The following is a 15,625-nucleotide window of genomic DNA, read 5'->3' as shown; positions in this document are numbered from 1 at the left end:
AATTTTATTTCTATAGATAATTTTGTAAAATTATACTTCTATAGGTTATGTTAGGTTAGGTGGCAGCCCGATGTATCAGGCTCATTTAGACTATTCAGTCCATTGTGATACCACATTGGTGAACTTCTCTCTTATCACTGAGCGCTGCCCGATTCCATGTTAAGCTCAATGAAAAGGGACCTCCTTTTTATATTCTATAGAAAATTTTATCAAGATTTTATCTGTATAGAAAATTTTCTAAAAATTTTATTTCTACAGAAAATTTTATAAAATTTTATTTCTAAAGAAAATTTTATAAAATTTTATTTCTATAGAAAATTTTGTCAAAATTTTATTTCTATAGAAAATTTTATCAAGATTTTATCTGTATAGAAAATTTTCTAAAAATTTTATTTCTACAGAAAATTTAATAAAATTTAATTTCTAAAGAAAATTTTCTAAAAATGTTATTTCTACAGAAAATTTTATAAAATTTTATGTCTAAAGAAAATTTTATAAAATTTTATTTCTATAGAAAATTTTGTCAAAATTTTATTTCTATATAAAATTTTATCAAGATTTTATCTGTATAGAAAATTTTCTAAAAAAATTATTTCTAAAGAAAATTTTGTAAAATTTTATTTCTATAGAAAATTTTTGCAAAATTTTATATCTATAGAAAATTCTTGCAAAATTTTATTTCTATAACACATTTTGTCAAAATTTTATTCTAAAATAAATTTCGTCCAATTTTTATTCTATAGGAAATTTTGTCAAAATGTTATTTCTATAGAATTTTTTTTTATAATTTTATTTCTAAAGAAAATTTTGTAAAATTTTATTTCTACAGAAAATTTTTGCAAAATTTTATTTCTATAGAAAATTTTTGCAAAATTTTATTCCTATAGCATATTTTGTCAAAACTTTATTTCTATAGAATATTTTCTACCAAATCATCAAGAATTCTACCAATCTACCAAACAGTAAAAAATCTATCAGTTTCGATAGAAGTCTACCAAGTGTGACAACCGTGTATGTCTCCGCTTTTGTGAATAGCTAAGTTTGAGAAGAATTACAAAAGTTTGAAAGGAATTGCAAAAATACATAGGGTCTTGAGGTCAAACAATGGCTGCTGTTTATTCGAGAAACTGCACATCCTTAAATCTAATTTAACTTATTTTTTTCTAGCCAAAAATCCAATTTCCAAGATTTTTAAAAATTCTGTTCTCACATAGTCCATCACAAACATTTTTTTTATAAAAGTCCTTGCAATAGTTCACACGGTATTTTGACTGTAAGTATCTTTTTTTATAGAAAACAGTACTTTTCCAATTATGATCGGCTGTCTTACATATCGTTGACATTTCAATTAGAATCTCCTTAAATTCCCATGATCACCTTTTGCCATCCTATCACGCATATATGACTTTTTCTCCCGCGCCACCCTCTTGAGCACCCACAACACAAACCAAGAAATTATGAAGACGTAATGAATATGGGTGGTTGCCAAGGATTCTCATAATTTCAAAATAAAACAAAAAAAGTTTATAAATAAATAAGAAATCCATTACATTCATCATAAAATAATGAACACCAAACTTCCCTAGAGGATCATGGGGAATGAAGTGGAACAAACTCCTCAGTCACTATTCTTAGGGTGTCACACCACAATTCATAATTCCCAAGACCTCAACACATGTGCCACAATTTGTTAAGTGGACATGGCAGGACACGACATCAACATGCAAACATTTATTGAGTTGTGTGCTAGGTAGACGCGAGAGTACACGGTCCAGTTTTTTTTTAACCAAGGATCCCACAAAACAATATATGAAAATATTGATGATTTTTTTTTCTTGCAATAAGGCTTTCTCATTAGGGAGTCTGTGGAAAACGAATCCATTTTTTGTAATGGGGGGAGTTTGGAATAAAATATTTCATTGGTGTATATGAAATAGACTCGAGATGGGGGAGGTATAGAAATTAATCAGGAGTAATAAACATAACTGTGAGAAAGGTATTAATAATAATCAAGGATTAAAGTGGGTACCATTTTGGCATGAAAGAAATTTGAAATTTAAATTCGTACAATTGTTATCAGATTACAAATTTTCAGTACAGGGTTTTGGGGACTAATTTGCATAATTCGGGGGATTTTATATAAAATATATGGTTGAGCGTTGCGTGAAATCAATAGGATTCATATCAGAGTTACCAATCCTCTTTCGAATCTATCTTTTTTCTTTGGTGTCAGATAGTGTACATTTTGAAACATGCCACTTTGAGGTTTTTAAGATCACCAACAATAGCCGCTTATGATATTTGAAACAAATATAATGCAATCAGAGCTTGTATTTCATCACTAATCATTAAGGCACAAATGCTTTTGGTGGTTTGTAAACAATATTGGGAATGCTGCCAGTGTTAAAATTTTATATCTACAAAAATTTCTATAGAAAAATTTTGCCAAATTTTTATTTCTAAAGAAAATTTCGTTGAAATTTTATTTCTATGGGAAATTTTGTCAAAATTTTATTTCTATAGAAAATTTTGTCAAAATTTTTTTAAATCGAAAATTTTTTCTAAATTTTATTTCCATACTAAATTTTGTCAAAATTTTATTTCTATAGAAAATTTTGTCAAAATTTTATTTCTACAGAAAATTTTATCAAAATGTTATTTTTATCGAAAAATTTGTCAAAATTTTATTTCTATACAAAATTTTGTCAAAATTTTATTTCTATATAAGATTTTGTCAAAATTTTATTTTTGTAGAAACTTCTGTCAATTTTTTTTTAGAAAATTTTGTCTACATTTTATTTCTGTAGAAAATTTTGTCTAAGTGTTAGTTTTATAGAAAATCTAGTCGAAATTTTATTTAGACAATATTGTCAAAATTTTATTTTTTTAGAAAATTTTGTCTACTTTTTATTTCTATAGAAAATTGTATCAAAATTTTATTTTATAGAAAATTTAGTCGAAACTTTAGTTCTATAGAAAAAATTATCAAAATTTTATTTCTATAGAAAATTTTTGCCAAATTTATATTTTTAAAGAAATTTTCGTCAACATTTTATTTCCATTGTACACTTTTGTCAAAAAGGTTATTTATGTAGAAACTTTTATTAAAATTTTATTCCTATAGAAATTTTATATAAATGTTATTTCTATAGATAATTTTGTTAAAATTTTATTTCTATAGAAAATTTTGTCATAATTGCATTTCTATATAAAATTTTTTCTAAATGTTATTTCGATAGAAAATTTAGTCGAAATTTTATTTCTATAGAAAATTGTGTCAAAATTTTATTTCTATAGAAAATTTTATCAAAATGTTATTTTTATCGAAAACTTTGTCAAAATTTTATTTCTATACAAAATTTTGTCAAAATTTTATTTCTATAGAAAAATGTTGCCAAATTTTTATTTCTAAAGAAAATTTTGTTGAAATTTTATTTCTATGGGAAATTTTGTCAAAATTTTAGTTCTATGGGTAATTTTGTCAAAATTTTATTTCTATGGAAATTTTTGTAAAAATTTTATTTCCATAGAAAATTTTGTCAAAATTTTATTTCTATAGGAAATTTTGTCAAAATTTTATTTCTATAGAAAATTTTGTCGAAATTTTATTTCTATAGAAAATTGTGTCAAAATTTTATTTCTATAGAAAATTTTATCAAAATGCTATTTTTATCGAAAACTTTGTCAAAATTTTATTTCTATACAAAATTTTGTCAAAATTTTATTTCCATAGAAGATTTTGTCAAAATTTTATTTCTGTAGAAACTTCTGTCCAATTTTTTTGTTGTTTTTTAGAAAATTTTGTCTAAATTTTATTTCTGTAGAAAATTTTGTCTAAGTGTTAGTTTTATAGAAAATCTAGTCGAAATTTTATTTAGACAATATTGTCAAAATTTTATTTCTATGGAAATTTTTGTAAAAATTTTATTTTTTTTAGGAAATTTTGTCTACTTTTTATTTCTATAGAAAATTGTATAAAAAATTTATTTTATAGAAAATTTAGTCGAAACTTTAGTTCTATAGAAAAAATTATCAAAATTTTATTTCTATAGAAATTTTATATAAATGTTATTTCTATAGAAAATGTTGTCAGAATTTTATTCCTATATAAAATGTTGTCGAAATTTTATTTCTATAGAAAAAATCTACCAAAGCGTAAAGAATTCTACCAATATACCAAACAGTAAAAAATTTACAATTTTTAGTAGAATTCTACCAACTGTGGAAAACGTGGAATGCTGCCAGTGTAAATTTTTCTTCTACAGACACAAAGACTTTAGGAAGGCTTTTAAACAATTTTTGGCACTCTACCAATATAATACAACCATTAGTAGTGCAATACAAAAACATTTTGTTCATTTTGAGGCATTTGAGCTGGTCAAAAATGGCTGTCTGTGATATTAGAACGAATATAACGCAATCATGGTATTAAGCTTGAACTTGATCAAGAATAATTCTCACACAAATACTTTGGGGGGCTTGTAAGCGCTGCTAGTAGTATTGCAACGATGTATGTTATAGTGCAATAAACAAACATTGTGACCACTTTGAGGTGTTTGAGATTATCGATAATAACCGCTTGTAGTATTTGAACCAAATATAGCACAATCACATATACATGCTTGAACTTAATCACAAATAATTTAGGCACAAATGATATATCCTCGAAAAATCTGTCATTCCAAACCTGAACCATTCAGCACCCCCTTTTATGTCGAATACTCTTTCCCACATCAAGTATTCTCTTCAGTTTATTTCTTACTCTGCCGTGTAATAGAGAGTAGTAATTTTTTACGAGCATAAAAAAACGAATATTAATATAAAAATCGTGCATTCGAATCGTTTAGTCTCTTCGAAGGCTACTGTTTGCATCGGCCCAAAATTTCATGACCATATGTTCGATTTGACTTTGGTGGGAATTGAAAAACTTCTCATCATAATAATATTATGTGATGTGAATATCAGACGGAGAAACAGAAAAGTGGGTGTTTTTTGTATGTTTTTCGGTTTTGGGAAGTGTAAGGATCAATTTTAAATGTTGTTTGGGTTATGGAAATGCAGAAGTATAGCAAAGAGTTTTATTTTAGTGTAAACTCTTTTATCAACATTTAAATCGTTTGGGGTTAATAATTATACCAACATTTTGGTAGTTTGTGGCACACTTCCAGCTTAAATGTAGATTAATTTGAGTAGAAAATTAGATATCTAGTGGATATGTCAGTCTAATTTGCCTAAAGAACCCAAAAGTAATAGTAGTTTTAATTTATTTTTTTTAGGAAATTTTATTTCTATAGAAAATTTTCTAAAAATTGTATTTCTACACAAAATTTTGTCAAAATTTTATTCTATAGAAAATTTCGACACAATTTTATTTCTATAGAAAACTCTGTAAAAATTTTATTTCTATAGAAAATTTTGTCAAAATTTTATTTCTATAGCAAATTTTATCAAAATTGTATTTCTATAGAAATTTTGTCAAAATTTTATTTCTATAGAAAACTTTGTAAAAATTTTATTTCTATAGAAAATTTTGTCAAAATTTTATTTCTATAGCAAATTTTGTCAAAATTGTATTTCTATAGAAAATTTTGTCAAAATTTTATTTCTATAGAAAATTTTGTCAAAATTTTATTTCTTTAGAAAATTTTTTCAAAATTTTATTTCTATAGAAAATTTTGTCAAAATTTCGTTTCTATAGAAAATTTTGTCAAAATATTATTTCTAAAAAAAAATTAGGAAAATTTTATTTCTATAGAAAATTTTGTCAAAATTTTATTTCTACAGAAAATTTTGTCAAAATTTTATTTCTATAGAAAATTTTGTCAAAATTTTATTTCTATAGAAAATTTTGTCAAAATTTTATTTCTATAGAAAATTTTGTCAAAATTTTATTTCTATAGAAAATTTTGTCAAAATATTATTTCTATAGAAAATTTTGTCAAAATTTTATTTCTATAGAAAATTTTGTCAAAATTTCATTTCTATAGAAAATTTTGTCAAAATTTCATTTCTATAGAAAATTTTGTCAAAATTTAATTTCTATAGAAAATTTTGTCAAAATTTTATTTCTATAGAAAATTTTGTCAAAATTTTATTTCTATAGAAAATTTTGTCAAAATTTTAGTTCTATGGAAAATTTTGTCAAAATTTAATTTCTATAGAAAATTTTGTCAACATTTTTCTATAGAAAATTTTGTCAAAATTTTATTTCTATAGCAAATTTGGTCAACATTTTATTTCTGTAGAAAATTTTGTCAAAATTTTATTTCTATAGAAAATTTTGTCAAAATTTTATTTCTATAGAAAATTTTTTCAAAATTTCATTTCTATAGAAAATTTTGTCAAAATTTCATTTCTATAGAAAATTTTGTTAAAATTTTAATTCTATAGAAATTTTGTCAAAATATTATTTCTAAAAAAAAATTAGGAAAATTTATTTCTATAGAAAATTTAGTCAAAATTTTATTTCTATAGAAAATTTTGTCAAAATTTCATTTCTGTAGAAAATTTTGTTAAAATTTTAATTCTATAGAAAATTTTGTCAAAATATATATTTAAAAAAAAATTAGGAAAATTTTATTTCTATAGGAAATTTTGTCAAAACTTTATTTCTATAGAAAATTTTGTCAAAATTTAATTTCTGTAGAAAATTTTGTTAAAATTTTAATTCTATAGAAAATTTTGTCAAAATATATATTTAAACAAAAAAATTAGGAAAATTTTATTTCTATAGGAAATTTTGTCAAAACTTTATTTCTATAGAAAATTTTGTCAATATTTTATTTCTATAGAAAATTTTGTTAAAATTTTAATTCTATAGAAAATTTTGTCAAAATATTATATTTAAAAAAAAATTAGGAAAATTTTATTTCTATAGGAAATTTTGTCAAAATTTTATTTCTATAGAAAATTTTGTCAATATTTTATTTCTATAGAAAATTTTGTCAAAATTTTATTTCTGTAGAAAACTTTGTCAAAATTTTATTTCTTTTGAAAATTTTGTCAAAATTTCATTTCTATATAAAATTTTTTTAAAATTTTAATTCTATAGAAAATTTTGTCAAAATTTTATTTCTATTTATTTTTGCGCTCAATTGCGAGCTCAAAACTCTTTCGGTCTTTTCCACATTTAGAGTTAGATCCTAGAATATGTTATCCATATGACTTAGTAGCCCCATCAAATCAGGTGTTTCATTAATGATCTTAATCAAGAAACCATTTACACTCCTTAGCGGGAATCTGTGTAAACACCTGAGGTCTTGCTCCTTGTAGTTGTATTAGAGAACACTTCTAACTAGAACATCATGACCCTTTTCAAAATACCCTTCATGGCTTAATCCTTTACTTTAATCCTTTGTGTTTTCATTTCAAGATGTTTAGAAAATGAAAGGAAAAAAGGGAGAAAAAATTCTTCAGCATCTTGGAATTTCCTTAGACTGGCTATAATGTAGAGTCATAATTACATCATGATCATATGATAGAGACCATGAGCAGCTGCTCTTTAGCGCATGCCTTCCCTACATTCATTGAATCAAATCTAATAGCAGTCCCTGTAATAACCTCCATTCTTGATTTTGGCACATGCCCTTTACTTTTTAAGATCAATGATCCACTCCACCAACGATTTTTGTTGATGTTACATCTTGGGTTCCTTTTTTTTTGCAGCCGCCTGAATTTTTGATGTTTGTCTACCCCATACTCATGATGGCCTGTAATGTCCGTTACTAAATCTAAGGGAAGTTTGTTGTGTTTTTGTTGTTGTATTTTCTTCCAGTGGTCGTTTTTGTTTTATTCTTCTTCTTCAGTGTCCTTTAAGAAGTTGACTGCACACCTTTGCCTATGACTTTAGAAGGTTTTTCAAATTTTAATCCCATTGCTTTTGTTTGTTGTTGTTATTCTCTCGTTAGATTTTTATATCAAAAGTGTGCCAAAATTGTGTAGGGTGTTCTTGTGGAAATCTCAAGATGTTTATTTTATTGTCTCTGGAGATAAGGGAGATTCTGACAAAAAGGACACATCCGATTTGCAAAAGATCAAAAAAGGAAATGTATATTCTGTAACGGTCGATGAAAATTCGGTTATTGGTTACAGATTTTGAAATAAATTTGTAAGCCCCCGCGGGCCCATTAAAGCTATACTTGCAATGTTGTAGAATGAAATTCGGGTACCCAGAGAAGGAATATTATCACCTCAAATTTTGTCAATATTTTATTTCTATAGATAATTTTGTCAAAAATTTATTTCTATAGGAAATTTTTGTCAAAATTTTATTTCTATAGAAAATATTGTAAAAATTTTATTTCTATAGAAAATTTTGTCAAAATTTTATTTCTATAGAAAATTTTGTCAAAATTTTATTTCTACAAAAAATTTTGTCAAAATTTAATTTCTATAGAAAATTTTGTCAAAATTTTATTTCTATAGAAAATTTTGTCAAAATTTTATTTCTATAGAAAATTTTTTAAAAATTGTATTTTTATAGAAAATTTTGTCAAATTTTTTTCTAAAGAAAATTTTGTCAACATTTTATTTGTATAGAAAATTTTGTCAAAATTTTATTTCCATGGAAAATTTTGTCAAAATTTTATTTCCATAGAAAATTTTGTCAATATTTTATTTCTATAGAAAATTTTGTCAACACTATATTTCCATAGAAAATTTGTTCAACATTTTATTTCTATAGAAAATTTTTTAAAAATTGTATTTTTATAGAAAATTTTGTCAAATTTTTTACTAAAGAAAATTGAAGTATGGAGGAGAATGTTTTGTAAAATCTACATTTTGTCAAAATTTTATTTCTACAGAAAATTTTGTCAACATTTTATTTCTATAGAATTTTTTTGTCAAAATTTTATTTCCATAGAAAGTTTTGTTAAAATTTTATTTCTATTGAAAATTATGTCAAAATTTTATTTCTACAGGAAATTTTATCAAAAATTTATTTGCATAGAAAATTTTGTCAACATTTTATTTCCATAGAAAATTTTGTCAAAATTTTATTTCCGTAGAAAATTTTGTCAAAATTTTATTTGCATAGAAATTTTTTTTTCAATATTTTATTTCTATAGAAAATTTTGTCAAAATTTTATTTCTATAGAAAATTTTGTCAAAATTTTATTTCTATAGAAAATGTTTTCAAAATTTTATTTCTATAGAAAATTTTGTCAAAATTGTATTTCTATAGAAAATTTTGTCAAAATTTTATTTCTATAGAAAATTTTGTCAATATTTTATTTCTATAGAAAAATTTGTCAACATTTATTTCTATAGAAAATTTTGTCAAAATTTTATTTCCATAGAAAATGTTGGCAAAATTTTATTTCCATAGAAAATTTTGTCAATATTTTATTTCTATAGAAAATGTTGTCAAAATTTTATTTCTATAGAAATTTTATTTCCATAGAAAATTTTGTCAAAATTTTATTTCCATAGAAAATTTTGTCAAAATTTTATTTCCATAAGAATTTTGTCAAAATTTTATTTCCGTAGAAAATTTTGTCAATATTTTATTTCTATAGAAAATTTTGTCAACACTATATTTCCATAGAAAATTTGTTCAACATTTTATTTCTATAGAAAATTTTGTCAAATTTGTTTCTAAAGAAAATTGAAGTATGGAGGAGAATGTTTTGTAAAATCTACATTTTGTCAAAATTTTATTTCTACAGAAAATTTTGTCAACATTTTATTTCTATAGAATTTTTTTGTCAAAATTTTATTTCCATAGAAAGTTTTGTTAAAATTTTATTTCTATTGAAAATTATGTCAAAATTTTATTTCTACAGGAAATTTTATCAAAATTTTATTTGCATAGAAAATTTTGTCAACATTTTATTTCCATAGAAAATTTTGTCAAAATTTTATTTCCGTAGAAAATTTTTTTCAATATTTTATTACTATAGAAAATTTTGTCAAAATTTTATTTCTATAGAAAATTTTGTCAAAATTTTATTTCTATAGAAAATGTTTTCAAAATTTTATTTCTATAGAAAATTTTGTCAAAATTTTATTTCTATAGAAAATTTTGTCAAAATTTTATTTCTATAGAAAATTTTGTCAAAATTTTATTTCTATAGAAAATTTTGTCAATATTTTATTTCTATAGAAAATTTTGTCAACATTTTATTTCTATAGAAAATTTTGTCAAAATTTTATTTCCATAGAAAATGTTGGCAAAATTTTATTTCCATAGAAAATTTTGTCAATATTTTATTTCTATAGAAAATGTTGTCAAAATTTTATTTCTATAGAAATTTTATTTCCATAGAAAATTTTGTCAAAATTTTATTTCCATAGAAAATTTTGTCAAAATTTTATTTCCATAAGAATTTTGTCAAAATTTTATTTCCGTAGAAAATTTTGACAAAATTTTATTTCTATAGAAAATTTTGTCAAAATTTTATTTCTATAGACAATTTTGTCAAAATTTTATTTCTATAGAAAAATTAAGCATGAAGATAAATGCTTTGTAAAATCTACCAAAACATCAAAAATTCTACCAAACAGTAAAAAATTTACCATTTTTGGTAGAATTGTGGCAACCGCGACAGGGAACCGACGAATCCAGTGTTGGCAATCTCCCTTTTATTCCTGTTCCTGCACAGGTCTGTTCACATCGTTGTTTCTTGAATTGTGACCAAATGGCCTTACGAAAAAAAATGGCCTTGTGAAAAAAAAAATTCACGTAATTTGCAAAACTTTCTCAAAAGAACTTCCATGGAAGTGAAAAATCGAACGGCACAGGTTCAAATCCCAGCGGTGATGAAATTTCTTTTTTTCTTTTTTTTCGTTTTTATTGATTTTCTATTGTTTGAAAAAAAATGGATGGGGGATGCCGCGATGGGCTTTAAAAGAAATATTTGTGGTCTTGTCATCAAAAGGGACTGCATCGGAAGTTTAAAAAATCGATGCGCTTTAAAAGAAAAATTTGTAGAACAACTTCCATTTTTTTTTTTTTTTTGCTGGGCGGCACTTACGGTCAACTTTGTATCCAGTCTAACTGTTAGGTATTTTAATTTAAATTTTGGGACGAAAGTCTTCCACTTTGGGGACAAGAGCCTGAAAAATACTAGCAACACTGATTGCAACTTATAACCACGAAATTTTATGTCAATACTCCTTCTTCTTAGGAAATTGTTTAAGTTTATGGAAAATTTATGATCACCATCTGATAAAAGTAAATCAAAATCTTTAAAGATTTTTATATGATCACATACATATATAATCCCTTTTAAACCCTACACCACAAAAGATATCCCTTTTTTTCAAATACATATGTTCACACATTTCCATGTAGTAAAATCTCCCTATGGAGCAGAAACACTTCAAGTGGGAGGCAAAGCTTTTTATAGATTTTTTATGTAAACAATGGAATTTATTTTTAAATAAAACACGATGATAAAAAATCAACAAAATTCATTTCACTAAACGTCCTCCCCTACTTGGGAATAGTGCATCAAGGATCATGTGTGATTCTTTTCTTTGCCTTGATAAGCTGATGGACTCTGGGAATTGTAATCATAATCATTATGACTTTTCCAAAGAATTTGTGTAGCGTCATCGATAAGGGTGTGGAGTGACTACAAATGTCTAATAAGGCTAAACGTAAAAAAAGTTCCCAGGCTCTCACGTGTTTAAAACTTTTCCTTATGAGGATCCTTTGTTACCCCTGAAATGAAATGCCACCACATGCGACACAAAATGCTAAGGGAACAAAAATTCCCATAGGTACAAATGGGCGATCGCTTCATTTGGAAATAGGGGCGTCTTGCCTTGTTTGCTAGCTTCTTATGTTCTCTCCCTCTCCCACTTATTGTTGTTTATCTCCTTACCTTACCTTTAGAATTTTAATTGTCCTTCGCAAGAGACTTCCTCAAGTTCCTTCCGCAACGAACGAAAGATATGTGCATATCATAGGTATTGCCCAGAGTGTGTATGTGTGTCCATAGTGCTTTTTTCCCGGCCTGGAGGTTGTTAGAGCTGATGATGATTATGTGGCGGTGGTGGTGGTTTTCGTTTTTTTCTTGTCCTTGTTTTTAATGTATGACTGACTTCCCCCTTTTGCACGTGGATTTTGTTTGCCTCCTTGTCGTTTTGATCAACATTCAAATTTGGCATTCTATGGAACATGACATCCAGGACTAACAACACTCCGTCATACCTTTACAATAAGCGTCATTGAAGTCATAAGGTGATTTTGGTGGTGGTGGTGCTGCTGCTGTTGTTGTTTGTGTTGGCGATCGTGAGAAAAAGTTTTTCTCACCATACCTAGTTGGTAGTCCTCCTTCCTCCCAAAAATTTCCTATGCTATGGAATGTTTGAAGGATTGCACTGTTTGGTTTGATTATATTTGAAAACTGTACTTGTGTCGTCCATGGATTGATATAGGTTTTGGTAGATGAACCTTTTTACTTGCAATCCATTGCTAAAGTTTTCATAAGGGTTGAAATGTTGAGTTGCATTACAATGCATTTCGTTTAAGTTTTGAGGTTTATGACTCAGTTTAAGGTCCTGTGTGAGGAAATTTGAATTTAATACTGTGTGTGGGAATATTTTAACAGATGTTTAGTAGTTTATTTTGAGTCAACAAAAACTCTCATTAAAAATTGGTAAGCAATTGCTATTAAATGGAAATCTTAATTACTTTCACAAGGACATTCAGTGATGCCTGTATTTTTCTGCCACTTGTCCCCAAACTTTGACGCTCTGGTTCCCAAAAATCACCAATAAAAAAAAAATCCCCACAAATATCCCCAATACATTTTTTACAAGTCTTTTTGAAAAGCGATTACTTTCACAAGGACATTCAGTGATGCCTGTATTTTTCTGCCACTTGTCCCCAAACTTTGACGCTCTGGTTCCCAAAAATCTCCAATTAAAAATTACTAACAAATATCCCCAATAAAATTTTGGCAAGAATTTTCTACAACTCCGCTATAGGAAAGAAACTTCGTAATAATTTAAAAACTGAAAAATATTAAATGTTTAAAAATGTACAATATTATTTTTGCAGTTTAAGGTCCTGTAACTGGAAATTTGAATTTAATTCTGTGTGTGGAAATATTTTAACAGATGTTTAGTGGTTAATTTTAGCCAACAAAGACTGTCATTCAAAATTGGTAAGCAAATTCCTATTATATGGAAATCTTGAGTAATTCCTCGAGGACATTCAGTGATGCCAGTATTTTTCTGGCTCTTGTCCCCAAACTTTGACGCCAAAAATCAAAAAAAAAAATCACAAATATCCCCAATAAATTGTTGATAAGTTTTTTTTTTAAGAGATGAAGGAATATACTCTGCTTTAGAAATCTTGTAATAATTTAAAAACTGAAAAAACATAAATTTTTGCATTTCAGCTTGCGAATTGAAAACAGATCGAGATTTTGGGAAAAAATCACCAATACTGGCAACACTGAGAACATGTCCTATGAGGTAGGTACTTCTTCGTAGCATTACCAATAGATAAATTGTAAGCATGGACGAGATATGAGCAAAAAATTTAGTGCGTGAGATATAAACCACAAATGTATGTGCTACATGGTAGGATTCAGAATCTCTTTAAGTGATTGTGGAAACTATCCCATTTGTGGTATGGGGCTGTAAGGCACAAATATTCTTGGACAGCAGTTCATCAATTATTTACCCAGGTTTTCCTGGGTATTTCAACATTGTAATCTTTATGGAATGAAAATGAACTCTTATGAAGGCTATGAATGGGGGCCCCGTGAAAATGAGCCTCAAAATCTGAATGAAGTAGGAGCCCAAATAATTATACGGAAAACAACAGCATCAAAATTCGTGTGACTACATTTTATTTTTGGAGCCCGCGTGCATTATGAAAATAAACCCCAAATAAGAATGAGCCCCAATTACTTTTTGGGATTGTGCTTCGTTTTCAATTGGGTGGCATTTTCGCTTTCTGGGTCTGGACAATGGTGGCAACTGTGCACCTTTTTGTTGTTCCGAATAGAATTGTGTAGCAACAGATTTCATATGGATGGCGAGGTTTAAGACTTTCTCCTTTAGATAGATCCAAAATGGACTAAAGCGAACCTAAAACGATAAGGGTGGACGGCCCTTGCACTCAAAAAAGTTTACTTGGATCCAAAGATTTTGACCTTCCTTTAAGGATTTTGGTATTGATTCCGTGCCAAAGAAATATAGGATCTATAAAATTAAAATTGGGATACGGATCTCATTTATCGAATTTTCATTCCATTTTCCGGTATAATTATAGAGCTATGCACGTACACGTTACAAACAAATGGCAGTTTAAAAATCCAAATTATGACGGATACTTCGAAGTAAAAATTATTTTCTTAATTCCAAAAAAACTTTAAATCAAAGATGCTAAATCCTCAAAATAAGTCTTAGCCTATATTTGAAGGGTTTTTATCTTAAATTTGAAGATTAAATATTTCAGCTAATTTAAGGACGATTTCTTTAAATCAGAAATGTGTTTTTTTTACTTAAAAAAAATTTGCCTTAGTTTAAAGACATGCAACTTTAACGTAGGGACGCAAATTTTCAAAATGTGTGTCCTAAATTTAATGAAAAAAATTTTTGAAGCAAAGATTATAAACTTTCTTTTAATTAAAATTTCATTATTTTAAAGAAATTTATCCTTAATAGGGTGTAAATTGCGCATCCTAAAATTGAGGTTGCGTAATCTTTAATATCACGTAAATATTTTTTCAGTGTGGTCGGGGTTCAAGGTTTTTAGTATCCTATGAACAGTGCCCAAAGTGGGCAAAAACGATTACGAAGTGATATAATTGGACTGTCTATAACCGGGGTTGGAGTTTTTTCCATTGGACAGAGTCCAAAGCCACTTATTCCACAAATATTCTCTCCAACAATTTGTTATAGAAATGACTTGAGAAAATTTTGTATAGAAATAAATTGTTGAGAAAATTTAAAAAAAAAGAAATAAAATTTTAACCAAATTTTCCATAGAAATAAGATTTTGATAAAATTTTTTATAGAAATAAAAATTGACAAATTTTTCTATAGAAATAAAAATTTTTGAAAAAATTTTCAAAACGAAATAAAATTTTAGCCAAATGTATAGAAATAAAGTTTTGGCAAATTTTTTTATAGAAAGAAAATTTTGACAAAATTTTCTATAGATATACAAATTTTGACCAAATTTTCTATAAAAATAAAATTTTGACAAAATTTTCTATAGAAATAAAATTTTGACAAAATTTTCTATAGAAATAAAATTTTGACAAAATTTTCAATAAAAATAAAATTGTGAAACAATTTTCTATAGAAATAAAATTTCGACAAAAGTTTCTATAGAAATAAAATTTTGACAAAATTTTCTATAGAAATAAAATTTTGACAAAATTTTCTATAGAAATAAAATTTTGACAAAATTTTCTATAAAAATAAAATTGTGACAAAATTTTCTATAGAAATAAATTTCGACAAAAGTTTCTATAGAAATAAAATTTTGACAAAATTTTCTATAGAAATAAAATTTTGACAAAATTTTCTATAGAAATAAATTTTTGAGACAATTTTTAAAAATGAAATAAAATTGTAACCTAATTTGTAAATTTGAAATATGTTTTCGAAAAAGTTTTTTATAGAAATAAAAATTTGACAAATTTTTCTATAG

General features: G+C 25.7%; 1 protein-coding gene across 1 annotated transcript in view; it reads left to right on the top strand.

The window, feature by feature from the left end:
- Nucleotides 1-15,625, top strand: part of LOC142239373 (venom serine protease 34) — a 155,769-nt gene that overhangs the window by 10,623 nt on the left and 129,521 nt on the right. The window contains exon 2 of the mRNA XM_075311155.1: nt 13,356-13,431. Coding sequence (XP_075167270.1) covers nt 13,420-13,431 — 12 coding nt within the window. The 5' untranslated portion in view covers nt 13,356-13,419. The remainder of the gene's footprint in view (nt 1-13,355; nt 13,432-15,625) is intronic.

The sequence above is a fragment of the Haematobia irritans genome, chromosome 5 (genome assembly GCF_050003625.1).
Source record: "Haematobia irritans isolate KBUSLIRL chromosome 5, ASM5000362v1, whole genome shotgun sequence".
NCBI lineage: Eukaryota > Metazoa > Arthropoda > Insecta > Diptera > Muscidae > Haematobia > Haematobia irritans.
The sequence above is the reverse complement of the archived record's forward strand: the minus strand, read 5'-3'. Positions and strand labels throughout refer to the sequence as shown.